The 15,582-nt window shown below is 47.5% G+C and overlaps 1 protein-coding gene across 3 annotated transcripts in view; it reads right to left on the bottom strand.

Annotated features, from left to right (window-relative positions):
• MAPKAP1 (MAPK associated protein 1) overlaps window positions 1-15,582 on the bottom strand; it is a 176,328-nt gene that overhangs the window by 38,583 nt on the left and 122,163 nt on the right. For 2 of the 3 annotated variants that reach the window (XM_063144547.1, XM_063144545.1), the window contains exon 8: window positions 7,608-7,715. The exons of the other annotated variant lie outside the window; for it this stretch is intronic. In XM_063144547.1, the coding sequence (XP_063000617.1) occupies window positions 7,608-7,715 (108 nt within the window). The remainder of the gene's footprint in view (window positions 1-7,607; window positions 7,716-15,582) is intronic. 3 annotated transcript variants of the gene reach the window in all.

Genomic DNA, 15,582 nt, shown 5'->3' with positions numbered 1-15,582 from the left:
CACATTAATGCTCCGCGAGACTTTTATGTCGTTGGAACCGGCTCAAAAACGGTAAAGCTTCTAAGCTCCCTGACCTTTTAATCCCTGGGTGCGTAAATTGATTATCGCAAACCGCTAGGTCGCCCCGAAGGCGGGAGGGGAACCCTTCGGGTTGCCCGGTAGCGTTTCGGGACCGGATTACGCGGGGGTTTCTCCGTTTTCGCCGTGCGCCATGTGAGAAGTAAGGTGTGGGTGTCCTTTCCAGCGAGGGGAGGCAAACCCCGTCACTGGGATCCAGAGAGGCGGACAGCGATCAAATTCCTGCCTCTAGGTTCCAGCCCCCCTTCCCCCTCGGGGAAAAGGGTTCTCTGCTGCCCCCCAAGTCCTCTGCCAGGCTTCTGCGGCTCCAAGCAGTGTCAAGCCCAGGGGCGTCTGTAGACTACCTACCAATAACAGGCACCCTACTCAAACCATGCAAACCGTGCCCCCATTCCCGAAGTCTACGGGCAGATCGAAGCGGAGACTTTTTGTTAAACTGGGAAACATTTTGCCCCTATTTTCCCACTTATCGCATAGGTAACCCGCCCCCGGAATCTTTGGAAGCAGAGCCAGTGTGGCGTAGTGGCTAAAGTGTCGGACTGGGAGTCGGGAGATCCGGGTTCTAATCCCCCACTCGGCCATGGAAACCCTCTGGGTGACTTTGGGCCAGTCACAGGCCGTAGCTAGACCTAGGGTTTATCCCAGGATTGTCCTGGGGTCAAACCTGTTCATCTAAGTGCCACATTGGGCATCCAGCACTCAGGCAGGGATGAACCCGGGATGATCCTGGGATAAACCTTAGGTCTTGCTACGGCCACAGCCTCTCAGGGCTGTTATCCTCACAACAACAACCCTCACAGGGTTGTTGTTGTGAGGATAACATGGAGAGGAGGAGGATTATGAATGCCGCCTTGGGTTCCTTGGAGGAAAAAAGGCGGGATAGAAATGTAATAAATAAATCAATAAAAACACCCGCTTTAAAGTTGGACCGTGCGTCATCGCCGTATGTGCTGCTGTGCGTTTGATATCATAGGTTAGGGCGATAGTCTATCGCGTGGCCAGATGAAGGTGGGAATACGTGGCAGGAAAACGTGGCGCGACTCCGGGAGAACCATCCATCTTTTGGTCATGCCGCACAGGCTGGAGTGGTTACAACGGCGAGTCTCCTGAGTTATCTCGTTCATTTTGGGGCATAAAGGAACTCAAAAGCATCTGATTTATTTTTCAGATTCAGGAGCCTTGATGGGTTTGGCACGGCACGGCGGCAGGGTGTGAAATTGTGATGACGGGGCCATCTGCTTTTGTCCCTGCGCCTTAAGTGAGCCTTTTTCGTCCTGCGTTCTATTTAGAGCGAGATGCTGTTTCAGGGGGAGCATATTTGGCCCTCACCACCCTGCCCCAGTTGTCAAAATTCTTGTTTCCATGAAGGCAAGTGTTTTGAGGATGTACCCTTTACAGATAAACGGTTGCTTCTTTTTCTCTTTCCGGCCTCACGTTTTCCTTCTAAAAGTAGCAGGCTGAAATAGCATCCGCCCAAAGGCCAGTGAAAGTCAGCACCGGATGAAAACGCTGAATAAAAATATTGATTAGGAATTGGCATTTTATTAACTTAGAATATTTTGATACCCGAGTGCAGGGCATGGAGTCACGGGCTCAAGTTACAGGAAGTCAGATTCCAGCTGGACACCAGGAAAAACTTCCTGACGGTTAGAGCAGTACGACAAAACATCAGGAAAAACATCCAGACTGTTAGAGCGGTATGACAACGGAACCAATGACGTAGGGAGGTTGTGGGTTCTCCCACACTAGAGGCCTTCAAGAGGCAGCTGGACAACCATCGGTCAGGGATGCTTTAGGGTGGATTCCTGCATTGACCATAGAATCCTAGAATAGGAGAGTTGGAAGGGGCCTACAAGGCCATCGAGTCCAACCCCCTGCTCAATGCAGGAATCCACCCTAAAGCATCCCTGACAGATGGTTGTCCAGCTGCCTCTTAAAGGCCTCTAGTGTGGGAGAGCCCACCACCTCCTTAGGTAGTTGGTTCCACTGTCTTACTGCTCTAACAGTCAGGAAGTTTTTCCTGATGTCCTGCCGGAATCTGGCTTCCTGTCACTTGAGCCCATAATTCCGTGCCCGCACTCTGGGAGGATCGAGAAGAGATCCTGGCCCTCCTCTGTGTGACAACCTTAGAGTGCTCTCATGTCTCCCCTCCATCTTCTCTTCTCCAGGCTAAACAGGCCCAGTCCTTTCAGTCTCTGCTCATAGGGCTTTGCTTCCAGACCCCTGATCATCCCCGTCGGGAGGGAGCCGCCGAAAAAGAAGCTCAAGCAACCGGGTCAAGGGGCGAAGCCGGCAAAAACGGCACGCATGGAGGAGGACAAAATTAGAGGTGAAGTTGGACGGCTAGAGAAAATGAAAACCTCTCCGCAGCGGCTGAGCGGTGGTGTAGGCAGTGGCAGCTGGTGCGTCAGGAATAGCGACGGGTGGATCCAGAAAAACAACTAGCACCAAACACCAGAACCCTGGGTGTCATTTCAGCAGAAGCAGCAGAGAGGTTTCAGCAGGGAGGAAGGTTTTGATCAAAGCGTAAAGGCCAGGTCTTGGGCAGATGCAAGTTTAAATGGCAGAAACAAAACGAAACACCCAACAACGACAAAGCATCCCCAGCATGTTTTAAGGGCATTTTTTTTTTGAGGTTATGCCTTGCAACAGGTGATGGGCAGACTTCAGGCTTGTGGGATCTACCTTGGGTTGTTGTTGTTTTTACTACAGCCTCAAGTGTAGGGTGACCCTATGGAAAGGAGGACAGGGCTCCTGTATCTTTAACAGTTGCATAGAAAAAGGATTTTCGGCAGGTGTCGTTTGTATATATGGAGAACCTGGGGAAATTCCCTCTTCATCCTCACAACAGTGAAAGCTGCAGGAGCCCTGCCCTCTTTTGTATTGGATTCCCTCTTCATCCTCACAACAGTGAAAGCTGCAGGAGCCCTGCCCTCTTTTGTATCGGATTCCCTCTTTATCCTCACAACAGTGAAAGCTGCAGGAGCCCTGCCCTCTTTTGTATCGGATTCTCTCTTCATCATCACAACAGTGAAAGCTGCAGGAGCCCTGCTCTCTTTTGTATCAGATTCCCTCTTCATCACAACAGTGAAAGTTGCAGGAGCCCTGCCCTCTTTTGTATTGGATTCCCTCTTCATCCTCACAACAGTGAAAGCTGCAGGAGCCCTGCCCTCTTTTGTATCGGATTCCCTCTTCATCCTCACAACAGTGAAAGCTGCAGGAGCCCTGCCCTCTTTTGAATCGGATTCCCTCTTCATCATCACAACAGTGAAAGCTGCAGGAGCCCTGCCCTCTTTTGTATCAGATTCTCTCTTCATCATCACAACAGTGAAAGCTGCAGGAGCCCTCTCTTGTATCTGATTCCCTCTTCATCACAAAGTGAAAGCTGCAGGAGCCCTGCCCTCTTTTGTATCGGAGTCCCTCTTCATCATCACAACAGTGAAAGCTGCAGGAGCCCTGCCCTCTTTTGTATCTGCTTCACCCTTCATCACAACAGTGAAAGCTGCAGGAGCCCTGCCCTCTTTTGTATCTGGTCACACTAGGTAAGGCTCCTGCAGCTTTAACTGTTGCGATGAAGAGGGAATTTCACCTGGTGCTGCATGCATACAAACGACACCTGCTGAAATTCCCTTTTCTGTGTGTTAAAGATACAGGGGCCCTGTCCTCCTTTCCATAGGGTCACCCTACTCACGCTCCATCAGTGAGATCCAAGTGCAAAATAGCAGCTGCAAGGAGTGACCTACACTTAGGACCTCCGAGGGGGTGCTTAACCCAGGAGTTTGCTTTCGGTAGCAAAAGTGAGCTCACAGTTCTTTCACACACAAAAACAATTCATGGTCCCCCACCACCGCCTTAGATTCAAGATAATTTAGGCAGATAGGAAAGGGAGAAGGCTTTATGCCATTGCTACTGTTGAACAACTGGGAATCAGAAATGCTTGTCAATCACTATTATTATTGCTGCCTACTAACACATATTCTCTCGGTGGGTTTCGGAGCAAAAATAAGATGAAATATAATATGAGAAACACAAGAGGCAAATAATTAAAGAGAAACAATAAAAACAGCAGAACGCCTTCCCTTCTAGCCGAGGCAGAATAAAACACTGAGCAGCTCAGATTAAAAGAAAAGCACAATTAAAACGCAAAGGATTTAAAGTCGCAGGGTCGGGGAGGTGGTGGTGGGGGAGATAATTTGGTTAATACGGAGGGGGGGCTCGTAGATTTCGTTATGGGCTTCTACTATCCTCTCTCTCTCTCTCTCTCTCTCTCTCTGTGTTTCTCTCTCTCTCTCTCTCCCCCAAAGTGACCTCACAAGGTTGTTGTCAGTATAAAATGGGACACGTGCGTCCCTGCGTGTCTACAGCCGTGAATGTCTTTGAAGAAGGACGGAGTGAGCTGGAACCAAAAGCACAAATACTTTGGCTTGAGGAAAGAAAAGGGAAAAAAAGGGAACTTTGGGGGAATCATAGAATAGTAGAGTGGGAAGGGGCCTCTAAGGTCATCCAGTCCAACCCCCTGCTCAATGCAGGAATCCCCTTTGAAGCATCCCTGACAGAGGGCTGTCCAGCTGCCTCTTGAATTCTTCCTGGGATGACCCCATTGGGTTCTAGTATTTTGAGAGAGGGAGAAAAATGTCTCCCGGTCCACATTCTCCACACCAGGCATAATTTTGTACACTTCTAACATGTCTCCTTTTTTCCAAACTAAACAATCTCAGTTGATGTAACCTTCCCCCATAGGGGAGATGCTCCAGCCCCTTAATCATTTAAGTTGCCCTTTTCTGCCCTTTTTCCAGCTCTATAATATCCTTTTTTAGGTGTGGTGACCAGAACTGTACACCATATTCTAAGTGTGGTCGCACCATAGATTGGTGTAAGGGCAGTACGATACTGGCCGTTTTATTCTCAATTCCTTTTCTTATAATGCCTAACATGGAGTTAGTCAACAGCTGTTGACTACCATGTTGTCTGAATGCAGCCACTATGTTATCAAGGCGAAAGAAAGAAAGATTATCCGAAAGAACACTGTTTTGCTGGCTGTTTTACCACTTGGACAGTTAGCCTACTCCTCCGTGACCCTAAGACATCTCAGGATGCAGGGACATTAACTGCCTAACAGAATATTTTTTAGCCTTGCTATTGCAAACATTACAGAGTGAACATATCTCTATTTCTCCAAGAAAATAACAATACAAGGTTAACAGTGCTGTATCCGCACCCGCCCCCCGACCCAAAACACATTCTGTTATTACTTTAATGTACTAGTATATTGCTAAATGAAAGTTCTTAATTGTAATTCAATTAATTACACACACAGCATTCCCAATTACATTTTCCAATAAGACATTGGCTTTGGTACAGGTCTAAAGGCACTTAAGCAATTTTAATATATTAAGACCAATTTCCCTTGAATACGAATTACTATCTAATGATGAAATGAGAACCAGGAACTTTCGAGAAGCTGGGTGGAAAGTATAAAAGTAAATTAGCCGTGAATGTTGGGAGACTTCTTGTAAAAGAGAGAGAGAGGAAGGAAGAAGAAGAAAACCAGGCAACTGCATTCCAATACAAATCTTACTGTACGTTTTAAAAATCCCGAACATGGGAAGTGTTTTTGTTAATCTTCCCGACAGCAGTTAAGTGCTGGGTGGAAAAGGAGACATCTCGCTGTGCGTTTGTGCGAACGCAACGTCTTCTTTTGAGCTTAATCCCTTGAAATATAAATGACACGCTGGCTCAAAAAGAGAATTTTGGCTTGTATTTTACTAGCATCTGTTCAGCTTTGTGCAGGGAAAGGGTATACACATATACACGCATGCAGACACACATATACAGTATATATATATGTGTGCGCGCGTGTGTGTGTGTGCTCATCTGGAAAATAAATCGCTTTCACACTGGAATTCTTTATCTGAATAAATGACTAACTTTAATTACAGCAGCTAAATTTAAACCAGGACGTATCATGCAATTGCAGCCCTCTGTAAAGCTCTGATTCACAGCTGTCCCATTCTGCACATTCCCCCTCTTCAATACCCCATAAATACGGAGTTAGAGTAAACAAGAGGCCGTCCTAAGAATATCAGGCAGAAACTAACGTCTTATTGAGCTCACTGGAATTCTTACTTCCAAGTAAACATATTTAGCTGGCCCAGACTGTTGAACTGGACGTCCTGATACACTCACAGGGATAAAGAGCCCTGGGCAAAAATTGTGTGTGTGTGTGTGTGTGGTTACTTCCTGGATCCAGCTGATGGAGCTGCGTCTACACAGTCCCAATCAGAAAGCTGGCGATCAAGCAGAAGGGAGCGATTTAATTCTCCTTGCTTCACAGCTGCTTGCTGACAGCACGTGCCCAGCCTTGGACGGGGCGTGCCGTCGGATGGAGGCCAACGACAGCCATTTCGCTCCTACTTAAAATGTTACCACGGGCAGTTGTGCATTCTGGACGAAGGTGTCAGGCCCACTTTTAGGATCCAGGTAGGGCTCCACCTGGCATCGAAAAGAGTATAGTGGGTACCAGGTGAATCTCTCCAGGGAACTCATTCCACAGCTGGGGTGCCACAGCAGAGAAGGCCCTCCTCCTGGTAGCCACCTGCTTGCTTTGCAATGCAGTGGCATCCCACACCATGGGATCCCATGCAGTAAAGCTGTTGCGGCTGAGTCCGGGGCTCAGCAAGGGATTGAGTCCGTCCCCGTCCCCCCCGCCTGCATCCTCCGCTGTTATCTGCACGAGGAAGCTATGCGGGCCGGACGTTCCCCTCCCACACCTTAATCCCCGTATCCAACTGTAACTCAGTAAAAATACGTGATTGAAATAACTGGGCACTCTTCCCCGGTTTTCCCATGCCTCCATTTCCCTCTCTCGCCTCCCTTGTCTCGATTGTAACCCTCTTGGGGCAGAGACTCGTCTACTCAGAAGTGGTGACAATGGATGATATAACAGCAGTAGCAACAACCACGTTGAATGCCGCAACATAAAAGAGATAGGTTTGTGGATCTCGAAGGAAAAGGAGCTGGTAAAAGCCCGAGAGGAGAGGATGGGCCCCCCACAATCCTGACCTCTTGGTCATAGAGAGTTGGAGCCTGCTTGCCCGGGTCTTTTTGGAACAGGGGAGTTGGTCAGGAGCTGGGGCAAAGGAGAGGTTCACAACCGGCTCGTAACTTTAGAAGAGCAGAGGTTAGGAGAAAACAGATTAATCATGAAGTGATAGTGTGCAGACTATTTAACCGAAAAGGTATGAAATCAATCACTGGAGTTTGGGAAACAGAAGTCTTTTTGGCAGGGATGAAAGCTGCCTTTGGGGTTGAGGGGGGGGGGGTGAGGAGGAGGAGGAAGGAGGAAGGAGGAGGAGAGGGGGGGAAAAGGAAAAGGACAAGAAAAGACTAGATCCTCTTCCAAGTTTGCTTGCCTAGCTGGCTGCCCAGCTGGGGGATTCGGAGGACATAATTTACGTGAGCTTAAGCAGTTTACGAGAGCACAGGGGGAGAGAGAGAGGGTGGGGGGGGGAGAGAAAGGGCCAACGTACTATTCTCACGGACGAGGCAGAATTCCAAAGTGCTCTGGCTTTCCAAGGTACAGTCTAAGTCAACAGGGACGTTGGGTTCGTTCTGCTTCTCCAGCCGGTACTGAGGGCCTGAAAACAGACAATAAATTTACAGGATTTCTTTCAGCTTAGGAAAGGGAACAGGGTGGGGAGGAGGGAGAACGGGACAGCAAAACGTTTGAAGGATGCCCCGTTAGGCTCCGTCTCAACACCAGACCCCTCTTACTTACTGGTTTAGGCCCGACGCTCCCTCCCAACCCCAAACCCTGCGAGGTAGGTCAGTGTTATTCCCATTTCAGCACCAAAAGAACAGAGATTGAAAGCGACCCGGTTTTCTTTCTTTCTTTTTGTCCCAAAGGAAATCCCCACCCACCCCCGGCAAAGTCATGCCTCAAGCCGGGATCTGCACCCAGGCTTCACCAAGGCAAAGCCAGCGCTCTGATCTGTTACGTTCCAAAATGGCATGCTGGGAGACAAACATGTGCTGTAGTGCGATGAAAAATAGAAGTGCCTGGATGAGGAAAGATTGACGCACCCGCCCGCTCAGCCAGAGGCCTCATTATAGGCTTTGTAGTCTGTTGGGAAATGCCCTGACGCTGGATTCTCTTGCACTCCGCACAGCTCCCTCCCAGCTGTTACGACCCTATCATTCTGCTATGTCACTTTGTACGATGAGGCTTCCCACTGAACCTCTGCACGACTCCCTGCTCCGGCCAGGATGTCTCCCAGCCAGCATTTGCAGGGGGCGGCGGCAGATCATTCTTCCCCATCTCTGCATCAGGTGTGAACGGATCATTCAATCCCCCTTGATACAGAAGAGTTGCGTAAACGGGCCTTCCGCAAGTGAGGCTGCCCATAGCGTCTCTGTATGAGTCCCTGCTGCGTGCTGGCTTCCTTCCAATCAAGAGGCACATCCAGGTCAGCAGGGCCATGCAGGAACACAGAAGGGCGGATCTCCTTTGAGGGACGGGCCATTCATTCAATGCCACACCCTTAGAAAAAAAAGTACCCCAAACTCACAGAAAGGCTGTACCTTTATTGGGAACAAGCCAAAGCATCACAAAATAGTAAGTTTCTGAGTTCTCCAGAACTCTTCAGCATGATGGGTTTTACACAACGTAGTAGTAGTAATAGTTATGTGTCTTCAAGTCGACTTTGACTTATGGCGACCCAGTTGCATCTGTTCTAAAGCACCCTATTCAGGTCTTGCAACTTCGTGTCCGTATCCTCCTTTATGGAGTCAATCCATCTCTCATTTGGTCTTCCTCTTTTCCTTTTACCTTCTGTTCCCCACAGCATCATTGTCTTTTCTAATGAGTCGTTTCTTTGCATTATATGTTCAAAGTATGATAGCCTCAGTTTCAGCATTTTCACTTCTAGTGAGAGTTCTGGATTAATTTGTTCCAGAACCCACCTACTCGTCTTTTTCGCGGTCTACGGTATCCACAAAAGTCCCCTCTAACACCATGTTTCAAATGAGTTGATCTTCCTCCTGTCCACTTTTTCCACTGTCCAACTTTCACATCCATGTAGATCGGAAATACCATGGTCTGAATAATCCTGACCCCCGTTTCCAATGTTACATCTTTACTTCGAAGGATTTTTTTCCCCGAGATCTCTCTCATAGCCACCCTTCCCAATCCTAACCTTCTTCTGATTTCTTGACTATTGTCTCCATTTTATTTAATAAAAGTTCCAAGGTATTGATAACCCTTGACTAGTTGGATTGGGGTGGAAAACACTGGCTTGAACACTGCGCTCAAAAAGCTCGGAGGACGGCAACAAGAGAGAGGGCCTTCTCTGTGGTGGCTCCCCAGTTGTGGAACACTCTCCCTAACGAGGCCCGCCTGGCGCCGACATTGTTATCTTTTCAGCGCCACGTCAAGACTTTTCTCTTCTCCTAGGCATTTAGCAATATGTAATCAGCCTGAGGTTTTTTTGGTATGCTTTTGTGGTTTCTAATTTTTGTATATTGTTTTTAAGTGTTTTTATCCTATGTAAACCGCCCAGAGAGCCTTGGCTATGGGGCGGTATACAAATGTTAATAATAATAATAATAATAATAATAATAATAATAATAATAGTTGTGGAAGCCATGAAGCCTGTACTGGCGTGCAGGCAGAGGTAACATATTTTGTTCTCAAACAATAGAAATTCAGAAACCTGCCCCTGCTAATTTCTGAGTAGGCTTCAAATCAACACACCTTTTGGCCACGCCCACTCTGCCTTTGTGGCTCCGCCCACAGATGGAATGTGGGCCCCAAGACATTTCCAAGATAGGAATTCAGGGATTCCCCACCATGTCTCTCCAGATCTTGTTGGCCTTCAACTCCCATCGCTTCCCTACCTGCAGGGCCAGTGCATGATGGATGTTGTAGTCCAGCAGCATCTGGGCAACCAAATCTGAGAACCGCTGTCTTTCTAGGAAGTAAATCCCCAGTCTCTCGAAATAATAACAAAAACAACAATATAAAAGTTTGGGAGATGCTGTTCTAATTCCCTTCAGACTCGGAAATGTTTTTCTTTGCCTAACCGTTTGTGTGCGGAGAGGAAGGGCAGCCCACAGCTCTCCATCGGCAGTTAAGTGCTTCATCATAATCCTCCCATAACTCAAAGCCAGCAAAGCGTTTCGAAATATTTAAAACACAAATAAAATAAAATAAACAGAAGCTCAAGCTAGGAGACGGACTGCGTCAGCCAATTAATTTCGAAAATTTACTGCAGCTGGGTTTCAATCAGGGCCCCTTCTTTAGCTCTTTCTCTGGACGCTCCCCGCCTGAAGTCAAGGGAAGCACGCGCTCCAGGAGGGTGCGTTTTGCTCGTGGGACGGCATCCATCGGTCGGGAAAACGGAGCTCTTCTGCTCTCTTGGTGACTTCCCGAACAGATGCAGAAGGCCAACCTGTTTAAGGACTTGACGGTCGGTGAGAGCAGCCACTTCCCCCAAGTCAGAAATGGTTGGTTATCGTGTTGTCCGAACTGAGCCATTGAGAACCGGCAGAGTGTAGCAAAATTCCATCACACCATTGAGAAGCAGGTGGACACCACCTTGGAACCACCAGTGGTCACACATTTGGAGCTGCTTGAATGCACGTGGCTCTGCTAGCTTTTCTGAGCTCGCTGCCCGACAGATGGGTCGGACTACAGTTCCCACAACCCTGGGCCATGCTGGCTGAGGATTGTGGGGATTGTAGTCCAACACATCTGGCGGGCAGCGAGCTTGGGAAAGGTGGCCTACCCCATTCCTGGTTGTGTGCGATGCACGGTTCCCACGAGATTTTTGTTTTCCTGGAGCTTTAAAAAAAAATCCCCTTCAAACAGCTGGGAAGGATCGTTAAGGTCTTAAAATTAAAAACAAGAACCGAGCATGACCCGTGAAGGTTACCGATTCTTCTTTACGCTACACCCTGCAAAATAATAAATAAATAAAAATGCCTCTGATGACGAGACGTACAACCAAATTAAACAATTCCCTCAACAAAAGAGAGAAAAGCTGGACTTTATTATACGCAGCCGTCCCGCCGGCCAGCTAAATTGCAACGCTCTCAGAAAGGCCTCTGAAAGCCTGACCCATCAGTTCTAATTTTTAAAACTTATCCTTTCAGTCAAGGCGAGAAAAAGGGCCAATTCTAACTTTTATCTCTGCTACAAAGTGCTGTTATCTCGGGCTGATGTCAGGAGCTCTATCTCTCTTTCTGCTGACAAGCAGAGACGAGAGAGATAAGATTGGGAACGAATCTCACTTCTCAGAGTAAATAAATAATCAATACTCATCTAAATGTAAATGAGAAAGTATCCCCCTCTGATAACAGGGCTCTTATCAAAGAGCCAATTTTCCCCACAGACACTCGGCCTCCACCAAACGACCATCACTCTACCCGGGGCCTAATGGCTAAAAATGGCCGCTAAATTGAACCGATCACCAGAGATCAACTAAGTTCGGGCCTCGGCTACTTTCACTCCCCAATGTTTGGGAATGCAATTCTGCCCCCATTAACTTTCGATAGCAATGAAGAATGCATAGGTCAAGGGAGATGAAGCCACAGGATAAACAAACCCAATCCTGCCGCGCTCCCTTTCTTTTTCTTTACGCAAAGGAAAAGGGGTGGGTGGGTGGAGAAAAACAACAGGGAAAGCAAAGGCAATAAACAAAAATGGTTTAAAAGCCTGTTTAAGAAAGGTACCGGCGCAAGGGTGCTGTGGGATGAATCGTGTAAAAACGAGGGAAGTATTCTTTTTCATAGAATCTTAGAATCGTAGAGTTGGAAGGGGCCTATAAGGCCATCGAGTCCAACCCCCTGCTCAATGCAGGAAGAACAGTCAAACAAAGAGCTGGAATAAACCGTATTTAAGAATATAACAAGAGCTCTGCTGGATTGAAACAACTGGGCATGTTTAGCCTGGAGAAGAGAAGACTGAGGGGAGACTGGAACAACTGGGCGTGTTTAGCCTGGAGAAGAGAAGACTGAGGGGAGACATGAGAGCACTCTTCAAATACTTGAAAGGTTGTCACACAGAGGAGGGCCAGGATCTCTTCTCGATCCTCCCAGAGTGCAGGACACGGAATAACGGGCTCAAGTTACAGGAAGCCAGATTCTGGCTGGACATCAGGAAAAACTTCCTGACTGTTAGAGCAGTATGACAATAGAACCAATGACCTAGGGAGGTTGTGGGCTCTCCCACCCTGGAGGCCTTCAAGAGGCAGCTGGACAACCATCTGTCAGGGATGCTTTAGGGTGGATTCCTTAACTGAGCAGGGGGTTGGACTTGATGGCCTTCTAGGCCCCTTCCAACTCTATTAGTCCAGGGGTCCATCTAGTCCAGCATTCTGTTCGTACACTGTCAACCAGAAACCCACGACCAGGACACAGATACAACAGCAACCTCCCACCCATGTCTTCCAGCAACTAGTGTATGCAGGCGTACTGCTTCTGATACTGGGGGTGGCACAGAACTATCAGGGCTAGTAGCCATGGATACCCTTCTCCTCCAGGAATGTATCCAGCCCCCTTTTAAAACCATCCAAAGTAGTGGCCACCACCACAGCTTGTGGAAGGGAATTCCATGGTCTGACTATGCGTTGTGTGAAGAAGGCCTTCCTTTTATCTGTCCTGAATCTCCCGCTTATCAGCTTCATGGGATAACCCTGTTGGGTTCTAGTATGATGGGAAAGGGAGAAAAATATCTCTCTGTCCACATTCTCCACACCAATCATGACACTGGATTTGAAGCTCGGAGGATGGCAACAAGGGAGAGGGCCTTTTCAGTGGTGGCCCCCCAATTATGGAATGATCTCCCCGATGAGGCTCGCCTGGCACCAACACTGTTATCTTTTTAGCACCAGGTCAAGACTTTTCTCTTCTCCCAGGCATTTAACAGCATTTAACAACGTAGGCTAAGTTCGTTTTTGGTTTTTTAATGGACCCCAGAACTGTTGTTGTTTAAATGGATACTGGTTTATACTGTTGTTTTTTATATTTTTGATGGTTTTAAATTTGGTACACTTTTTAATGTTCGCCGTTTTTAACTTTTGTAAACCGCCCAGAGAGCTTCGGCTATGGGGCGGTATATAAATTTAAATAATAAATAAATCAATAAATAAATCTGCCATGGCTGAATCAGCGGAAGTCAGCTTGTGTTGCAAATTCACCTGGAGCGAACCCCCGATAGGTCCACTTCCTCCACTTCCTGTTCCCCACTCTGTTTTCCCTCCCACAGCTCCAGCACCACCTAACTTCAGGTAAACATCGCTTAGGTGCACTTTAACGCCATAGGTCAGTTTCAAGTGACACTGACCAGCTAAACCCAGCCAAGTCCTTAGGACTGCCCCCTAGCCACATCACCAATAGGGGAGGGGCTACAGGCGCAAAGCACACCTGGGAGCAAGGAAACAACGCAGCGGCGACCAGGTATTTTCAGCTGCAATTCCCCCTCTGACCACTACATGGAGGTGTTCTGCCCAGGCTTGAGTGATGCAACGGGTGATGTGGGCCAATAGGAGAGGGTCTAATGACGTGTAACATCTAGACGTATATAAGCTATTGTCTTGCCCTGGCGGGGCGTGACCCTGACTCTGCAGCATGAGCGCCAGGAGGTCACCTTATTCTCGAGAATAAAAGTGGTTAACCCAACGCTTCGTCTGTGATCTTTCGCAAGTGCACCAAAATGGGATATTAGGTTGCGTATTTTTTGCAACAAGCTCCTCTTCTTGCTAGTGCTATGAAGTCCAAATGTCAGGTCCCTCCATCCCTGGTAAGATGGAGCGCCCTTCCTTGATGTCATGCAATCGGCTTCCTTCAATGTTTGCCAAGGGGAGTAGCTTCCTCTGCGGGACCTGGCCGGATTCCCCTCCAGCTTCTCTGCATCCTTCTTGAAATGGGGTGCCCAGAACTGGACGGCAACGATTTCTGAATCCCATTTTTTTTAACAATAGCAGCAACTAAACAACGCTGCCTGTATCCCGCACATCCTGTGACCCTAAATTATATTGCTAAAATGAAGAAAACTTGGGGTAACTACGAGCGGATTTTTGCATGGAAGGATAATGGGTTCTATTCAGTTCTGGTACTCCAAACAAATGACTGGGTTCAGGATTCTATTATTATTATTATTATTATTATTATTATTATTATTATTAATATAGCACCATCAATGTACATGGTGCTGTACAGAGTAAAACAATAAATAGCAAAACCCTGCCACATAGGCTTACATTCTAATAAAATCATAATAAAACAATAAGAAGGGGAAGAGAATGCACCAAACAGGCAGTATAAAAGTCAGAACAAAATCAAGTTTTAAAAGCTTTAGAAAAAAGACAAGTTTTTAGCTGAGCTTTAACAGCTGCAATTGAACTTGTAGTTCTCAAATGTTCTGGAAGAGCGTTCCAGGCGTAAGGGGCAGCGGAAGAAAATGGACGAAGCCGAGCAAGGGAAGGAGAGACCCTTGGGCAGGTGAGAAACATGGCATCAGAGGAGGGTTGGGGCATCTCAGGGCGCTGGTAAAAGCTGAGCCCATCCCACGAAGTCCGTCCTGCAAATGTAACGCCTGCCTACCTGAGATGTGACCTTTTAGATTTTATGCTGGTTGCATGGGGTATCGTTTTAAGACTAGTTTGACGCCATGTTGTACTTTATAGATTTACACGTTTTGCAAACCGCCCAGAGGACTCGGTTGATGGCCGGGATTAGAAAGGTCATACAGAAATAAATCAAACAGTGCAGCTTTCATTACTTAAAACGTAATGTGTGTGTGCACGTTCGGCTATCCGGTGTTACATAAGGATGTTTAACGGTGCAATCCAATGCACATCCGCTTGGAAGCAAGTCCTTCCGTGTTCCCTGAGTGTCTTTTATGATTGCCGCCTAAAAGGACTGAAAACAAAAATTTGCTCCCCGCTGTGGGTGTCTGGCATTCAGTCTGCTTCCCCTTAACCTGTGCGATGGCGACGTCCCCAAACGTTACGTACGGCTGATCCCCCCTGGTTCTGTGCCGAAATACAGATGGTTTCGGCGGAAATAAACAGCCGTTGACTTGAAACAATTGTTAAAAAATGAAGAGAAGGGAAGAGAAGAAGGGAGAAAAGGAAGAGTTTATGGAAACCGAAGGCGTAATGCATTCAAATAAATGCCAGCACCGGTTGACGGAGAGCCAAGGTGTTAAATCACACTGCTTAAGAATTCAGCTGTGGGAAACTGATAGTAAATCCAGACTGACAGAATTTCCAGTGATGGCAGAAAGGCCTTGACATCTACTCTGGGACACAAAACCTACAGCGGTTCAAACCCATTTTACTTAACACCGCCTTGACAGCTGGCGAAATTAAAGAATTTAGTCAAAATACACCTTAAAATAAATAAGAAGGTTGTTTCTCCGCATGCACTCCCCCCCCCCCCCCCGCTTACAAGGGAATAAAGTGACCTGGCACCACTGACAAGCAAGAGAACGGCAGCTCTCTA

This window comes from Elgaria multicarinata, chromosome 19 (genome assembly GCF_023053635.1).
Source record: "Elgaria multicarinata webbii isolate HBS135686 ecotype San Diego chromosome 19, rElgMul1.1.pri, whole genome shotgun sequence".
In the NCBI taxonomy this organism is placed as follows: Eukaryota; Metazoa; Chordata; class Lepidosauria; order Squamata; family Anguidae; genus Elgaria; species Elgaria multicarinata.
This window is presented reverse-complemented; position numbering and strand designations above follow the sequence as displayed.